At 44.6% G+C, this 7,656-nt stretch overlaps 1 protein-coding gene across 5 annotated transcripts in view; it reads left to right on the plus strand.

The window, feature by feature from the left end:
• TSPAN9 (tetraspanin 9) overlaps positions 1-4,319 on the plus strand; it is a 198,554-nt gene extending 194,235 nt beyond the window's left edge. For all 5 annotated transcript variants that reach the window (XM_076346206.1, XM_076346181.1, XM_076346189.1 and 2 more), the window contains one exon: positions 264-4,319. In XM_076346206.1, the coding sequence (XP_076202321.1) occupies positions 264-335 (72 nt within the window). In that variant the 3' untranslated portion in view covers positions 336-4,319. The remainder of the gene's footprint in view (positions 1-263) is intronic.
• Positions 4,320-7,656: the final 3,337 nt, after the last annotated feature.

Here is a 7,656-nt window from a genome sequence, read left to right on the forward strand (position 1 = left end):
TACTGATTCTGAAAAATTGTTGCATGTATGACAAAGAGCCCTGAGAGCTTTTTGCCTCCATCTGTGCTCTGAGGCATATATCTCTGGACATCACTGTGTGCCTGAACAACATACATCGAAGTTTACTGATCAGTGTTGAAGCTTGAGAAATGCCACTAGTGTAGAATGACTTTTAAAACTACAGCTTGACGATGAACACAGGTCAGCAGTGCAGTTTTGGCAGCCTCCCTGTACTGAAGCCCTTATTGTTTGTTTTACTTCAGATTCTTGGCATGGCCTTCTCCATGACACTCTTCCAGCAGATTCACAGGACTGGCAAAAAATATGATGCCTAAAGCCTCTGAAACATTATCACATCAACCCTTCTGTCTCATCATAAAAATGAACAAAAGGAATGACCGCAGAGTATCAAGCCTAGCCCTGCTGAGGGAGTCCGTCCCATTGACCGATCTACTTTGTTGTTACTTGTCCAGTTATTATCACACCTTGTTATTTGACTCATTTTTTTATGTTTCACATTTGCCATTTATTTGCCAAAGAGGGGGGCAGCCCCCCCAAACAAATGGTTTTTCTACACGAAATCATAGATCTGCTCTAAGAATGTTTCTTAAGAAAATGTTTTGCTCTACTAATCCATGCTATACGTGCAAAAATTATGTGTGTTCAACTTCAAGGGAGAATTCTTCAAAGTCTTCCATTAAGTTTTCAACCCTCATGTCCAATTTACTGGAAGACTCGGAAAAGCCACTCTGAGAGTCCTAGGAATTGAAGCTGCTTTGCTTTGCAGCTTCCTGTACCTTACGGTGTATACTTTTTTATTATGATAATGATGATGATGATTATGATGGATATAGCTTAGAATTTAGTTGCCTGGCTTATAACTTCTTACTGTTTTTGGTTTTACACATTTATTGTACATTAATTTGGGAACCACTGTGCGATCTCCAGAGGACATGTTTTTCAAAGTTGACGGTGCTGGCAAATAAAGACATAACTTTTCTCAAGTCCATGGGGAGGCATCGTCTACCTTTATCAGGGCCTTGATGCCCTTACTGTAACAAAGGTGGTTCCTTTTAAATCAGAGACTCTTTCCTCAGATGGAATGCAATGCCTTCCCATTGGACCAGATGGTGAGCTTCCTACTCCTGTGAGATAAAGTTCCAATGCCTTTACTCACCCAAAGCAGTGTCTGGCTGCTTTGATGTCATGCTACTTTGAAAGCTAAAAGTACTGACTAAGCAAGTTACTGCTCCCTCGCACAAAGGAGAGAGATTGCAGTCTGACCTACTGGCCAGTTGGCAGCAGACTTCACAGATTGTGTTGTCTGTTTCAAAAAGTTTGCCCACGGCATGGCATGCTGCTGGATATGAGGGAAGGGGATAGCAATTTGATGGCAACATTGTCATGCCATGCCCTTCATTGAAGGGGTTTCCTCAGGCAGATGACAGCTGTCTCTCTGAGCTGGTAATTTGATTAAAGGTGACCAGATGATGCAGGAAAGGGGCAATTTCCAAAGCAGCACTCAGAGACAGTATGTGTTGTCACACCGTCAGTACAGAATAGGTTCTTGCTGACGCATTGCCAAGTCCATCCAATGGGGTAGTTCAGAGTTCACTGCAATGCATATTTTTACCAACATTCCTGTTAGAAAACTTGAACATATATTTCTCTAGTTTGAATACTGTTTCATTGCAAGCAGCCCCATTTACCTTTGTTTCAGGTTTTTGCTGTTTTGTGAAGGAAGAAGGAAGGGCTCAGACATTGGAGGAGGTTCTGATTTAACTCCAGTCAGGGCTAGACTCAGCTCTGAAAGAAACACTGCTTTTTGTATTAGCAGCAGTCAGAAGTGACCTTCAGAGGTTACCTCATCTAATGTCACTCTCAAAGGGGTACTGTCATCTATGTGAGATGGGGTTTACTGTGACATTATTGGGCTGAGTTTCAGAAACTGTTGAGGATGGAGATTTTGTGCCTTTCAGAGCTATGCCATGTCAAACTACTCCTCTGGTAAACAAGTTTCTCTTAATGTCCAGTCTGAATATTTATACTTTAAACTCTTAAAAGATACCATTTTCATTGTGTCATTCAGCCTATCTTTTCCTTGTGGGCTGAAATAGCTGTTGAGCCACTTCATATCTGGGAGTTTTTAGTCCCCTGTTTATCTTCCTTGTAGGTCCTGCATGCATCTGTACATCTGGCAGCAATAATGTTTTGTGTGGCTTATGTGTCACATTTTTTGAGTTCCTATGAAATCAGTGTGACAGGAAGGAGTGTTGAATGTGTGGGAGATAGATAGAGATGAATTTGGGTGTTGCAGTGAAGAAGGAAGTTACTATTCTTAGAGCATGGCCCTTGCCCGTATGAGCACTATGCCCAAAGTTTCACAGGGCTCTTGTTTCCCACTGAAGCAGACAATGCCATATGGGTTCAGCTATTTCACTTGGAAAGAGTAAGGGAAGAAGCAGAGGGAAAGCACAGAAACTGAATCCAGTTTTACTTCCATTTCTAACAAAAATTGGGACCAGGAGCATGTGAGCCCCACTGGAGATGGATGTTCCATGTTGAAGAAGGGGCTCTGATGCCCAGTGTACTTGCTGCTACATGTAAGACTGTATCCAAAGTTGCTAAGATGCGTTCCCATTTTTGCAAGAAAAGACAGGACAATTTTCATCTGATGGCTCCACTGCATTCTCCCTTTGGGCAGAGGTGCTTAGCTTTCTCTAGCTTTCTCTGGCATTCAAAAGAGCAGGGTGCAGGGCTGAGCAGGAGCATCATCTCTGTCCTTTTGGGTCGCACAGTGGTACCTGCCGCATCTTAAATTTTAATCTGCAGTCAGTTTTTGTACAAAAAAATGGTAAAATATATTAGTGAAAGTAATAAGGAAATAAAAAAATGTTTATGAGTAACTCAGAGATGAAGTGTGTAGTTGCAAACTCAGCTACTTTGCCTTCCATCCAAACTTATTTTTCTAGAATGCTTCATTCCACTTCATGATCTAGCAGCATAGATCCTGAAATCTTTTTTTAATGACTACTTTTGGCATTTGAAGCACAGTATTAAGTGAGATAGTTACACGAGCTTCATGTATTCATCTCTATGGAGCCACCTACAGGGAGGGAGTCAAAAGCAGGGCTGGTTTGTGTCTCTAGCTGACTCTCTGATGTGGCAGGTGATGACAGACATCCTGAAAGGGGCAGAAAAGTAATGCCATTTTCCAGGCAACAAAAAACAGCCCTGGAAAGTGTGAGGCTGCATCAGTCAGTTTGTCAGAGAAGGCACTAACTGTCCTGTGAACTGGTCAAAGGGAGCTTTGGCTCATGTATGTATGCACTTTTTTTGCTTTGCTGGTGGGTGGCTGTCTGTGTGTTTTCCCCAAATGTCACTCTGATTATTTAACTATAAGTTTTTAGCATGTTTTTAAATAAAAACTGATACTGAGTAAAGGTATCTTTAATATACACAAATATTGATTTGTATAAATGCATACCTCTCTGTATCTCTAATTCATGAAAGCACAGTTAAGTGTGCTGTGTATATATATATATATACACACACACACACACACACCTGCTGTCTCACTGTGCTTCATGCTTGGAAGCTGCAGCAGAACTTAAGCAGAGACATAATAGGAGAACTGTTTGAAGAACCTCTACTTGAAAGCTGTTGAAGTGATAGCAGTGAATTCTGTTCCCTCCTGGTGGTACCAAGGCCGTTAGTTATAGGACGCCCAGGTGGAGGGCGCTCAAAAGAAGTGCCCATAGCTAAGTAGCATGTGAGATGATAAAAACAATGGCATAAATGTCTCCAAGATGACAGAAGATGCCTTGTATATGTCATGCATTAAGTTCCTGGACTATGGTCATGTTAGGCCAACTCTCCTATCCTGTGTCCACCCCCCATTTGTATGCATGAAATACAAACTCATACACAGGAAGGGTGCAAGAGGGCAGCTGAACTGATCCTCATGGTCTTTCTTGGGCAATGTATTGGTCAGGCATAGAAAAGGCACGGAGGAAAAGGGTGTTTTCCCAGCAGATGGTTCTTGGGAGCAGCATGGAATAGGGCACACATAATTCTGATGTAACTTCTTTCCATAGAGTTGAGCAGCTTCATCCTGTAGCTGGCATGGGGAAACCTGGAGACGTTTGCCTATGGGCTAGCCATCTGTTGTGCAGTAGACAATAGACACTAAGAAACAATATGCCATTCCCGCCAGGTGATGTTTGCACCAGTGTTTCTTCTATGCAATACCTACTTTCGCCTTTATATAAAAGATTTTTACTAGGATGACATAAAAATAAAGGATTTTTTAAAAGGTGCCTCTCTGAGTTCATTTCTCTCCTAACCCAAACTACCACCAAAACCAAAAGGGGACAAAAAAATTCCAAAAGGTGACTCGCAGAGATCTATTCCAACTGCAGTGGAGTTGAAGTCCAGAGCTCCTGAAGCTTTTGCATCTCTGAAAAGATCCCCCCCACCACATCCTCTCTCATCCTCCTTCAAAACAATACTCTAATAAAACAGAAATAGGTGTGAAAGATAAAAAAAACCCAGCAAATTGTTTTTGAGAGCTTGGTAATACAGGAAGGAGTTTGCAAGTGTCCCAGAGAATATAGAATAGTCAAAGGGAGGACAAAGTAGTAGAGTGCTTGAAAGGCATCCAGAGGACACTGAGAAGTCTCAGAGAAACCATGAAAATTGATTAAACACTGAGATAAAGATCACAGAATAGCCCTCCAAATGCCAGGAAAGTAGAAGATGGTCTAAAAGATCCCCAGACAAACAGTGGAGCCAAGCAGAAGCCAACAAAGCAACAGAGAGTCTGAAAGAGATTCAGACAACATAAAGTAGCCTCAAGGAAGGGAAGAAAGCCTGTAAGTGCCCAAGGAAACAAAATGTAGCAGTGTCAAAGAGGCCAAGAAAGAGACACAGCAAAGGACCCCCCCAGAGATGCCAAAGAGGCTCAGCGATAACAAGAAGGTATCAGAGATATTAAAGGAGCTCCAGAGTACCCAGTAGTACCAAGGGTGGCCTCAGAGAAGACAAAAAAAAAAAGGGGGGGGGGGGCAGAAAGCTTGAAAGTGCCCCAAAGAGTAGCATCAAAGGAGGGAAAATGAGAAAAAATCTGTAAAAGACTCGAGGAACACAGTTCTTTGCCTCAAAGAGGCAAAGAAACTAGTAGAAAGCCTGAAAGAACCATGGTGAACACACCAGAGACCTTGAAAATAACAAGAAAGTAGCAGAGGTTCTGAAAGAGCACTAGGAGAGTATGCCTGCAGCTGCTAAAAAAGGAGAGAGGCTAAAAGAGCAACAGAGAATAGCCTTGGAAAAAGGAAGAAACAAGCAGGGAGGCTGAAAAAGTTGCAGGAGAAAGAAGAGTAGCTGCTGAGATGCAACGAACCTTGAAGAGAGACTGAAACAGCCCCAGAAAACCCAGTTTAACTTCAGGAAAGGGGGGGGGGGCAGAGATACGAGCAGAAAGACTGAAAGTGCTCCAAAGTCACCTCAGTGAGAGGAAGGAACAGACCGAAATCCTGAAAGGCAGCCATAGCAGCTTTGGAGAGGCTAGTGAAGAAGTGGAGAGGTTGAGAGAGTCCCAGAGAACAGAGAAGCCTTGCAGAGCCTGAGAGACTAGAAGAGAGCCTGAAAGAACCTCAGAGAAGACAGAGTAGTCTCAGAGAAGGTAAGAAAATAGCATAAAGCTTGCAAATGCGAAGGATAACAAAGACTAGCCTCCGAAAGGTGGAAAAAAGTAGGCAAGAAAGAGACCCAGAGAGCATACAGCAGCCTTGGAGAGGTGAAAAAATATAGCAGAAAGACTGAAAGAATGCTGAGAGCGCAGAGAGTAGCCTCACAGAGACCAAGAAAGAAGCAGACGTGTTAAAGAGTCCAAGGAGAACACATGGTACCACTGGGGGGGCCATGAAAGTAGGAGACCGACTATAGGAACCCCACTGCATGCAGAGTACGCTTAGGGCAGTGAAGAAACAAGCAGATAGCCTCAAACAGCCTCTGAAAGCATGCAGAGTAGCTGTCTGAGTGAGAGAGACTGATGGGGAGGAGTTTGAGATGGGTTGAGAGGAGACCAGAAGGAGCCTGTGGCAGGGCATGACCATGTCTCTTGACCTGCGGTCTTTTAAAAAAAAGGCATTAAACAGTATTGGCCCCAGTATCAATCCCCAAGAAACACAAATAGTAAACTCACTGCCAGTCAGTTTGAACAGCTGATCACAACCCTTTAAGCCCTGTAGTCCAGTCAGTTATTCACCCACCTTATCTTCCACTTACCCAAACCATACCTCAACCATTTGTCTACAAGGTTACTATGGGAAACTGTGGCAAAGAGCTTGCTTAGGTCCAGGTGAACAACACTCACTGCTCCCTGCTCATTCAAGTGAATAGTTATCTCACTGTACAAAGCTATCAGGTTGGTTGGGCATAATTTGCCCTTGGTAAATCTGTGCTGTCTTTTCCCAATCAGTTTCTTGTCCTTCGTACAACTGGAAGTGGTTTTTGTGAGGATTTCCTTTGTGATCTTCCCAGGGGCAGAGATTAGGCTGACGGGCCTGTAATTCTCTGGGGGCTCCTTCTTGCCTTTCAGGGCGGATAGCTGGGGGGGTGTACTATATGCCTCTTCAAATCATCAGGAACCTTCCCTCACTATGACTCTCAAAGTTGAGAGCAGCTTTGCAATGACTTTGGTCAGCTCCCTCAGCACCTTTGGCTGTATTTCAGGTGGACCCACGGGTGGACTTGTGTATGTCCAGCTTGCCTTTTGATCCCCAACGTAGTCTTGCTCTACTGTGGACAATGCTCCACATTGCCAGATTTTGCCAGATTTAAGCTCAGAGGCCTAAGGCCTAAGAGCAGACCTTACACAAGTAAATGCCAAGGCAAGGAAGGCACCGTGTGTGTCCTTTTGTCACTAGGTCCCCTGCCCCATTTGGCAGAGGGTCCACTTTTTCTTAGGCTCCCTTCTACCACCAATGTATTCATAGAAGTCCTTCATGTTGCTTTCCACGTTCCTCACTAGTTTCAACTCCAGCTGAGCTTTGGGCTTTCCAGATTCCAGCCCACCACACTCAGGCAATGGCTCTATTCCTCCAGAGCAGCCCGGCCCCACTTCTGCCCTCTGTGCACTTCCTTTGTGCTGTCAACCTCAGTCAGGAGTCCTCTGTTCATCCACGCTGGCCTTCTGCCAGGCCTGGCAGACTTCCCACACATCAGATGGACCCTACTTGTGCTTTGAGGAGGTTGTATTTGAAGACTGACCAGCTCTCCTGGACTCCTTCGCCCTCCAGGTCAACTCCCATGGGATACTGCCTACCAGATTCCCTCAACAAGCCAAAGCCTGCTTTCCTCAAGTCCAGCTCTGTAATCTTGCTACCTGTCTCACTCACGGCTGGGTGGACCTTGGAGCTACACTGCAGCCTTGTCGGCAGTCCTGCCTCTGTGTCAGAGACCAGTGAGGGCTAGCTGCTCCACCATAGAAGGCTAGTCAGGAGCGGAACGCAGTAAGAAGGCAGGCGCAAACAGTGGCCTTGCCAAGAAGGAGCCAGGATGCAGAATGGCAGGTCCAGGTCAGGTTGAGGGCCAAAGACAGTGGGCCTCATGCAGCCCAGCAATCCCCCAGGAAGTCCATAGTGATGAGGCAGA

The sequence above is a fragment of the Aptenodytes patagonicus genome, chromosome 1 (genome assembly GCF_965638725.1).
Source record: "Aptenodytes patagonicus chromosome 1, bAptPat1.pri.cur, whole genome shotgun sequence".
Taxonomy (NCBI): domain Eukaryota; kingdom Metazoa; phylum Chordata; class Aves; order Sphenisciformes; family Spheniscidae; genus Aptenodytes; species Aptenodytes patagonicus.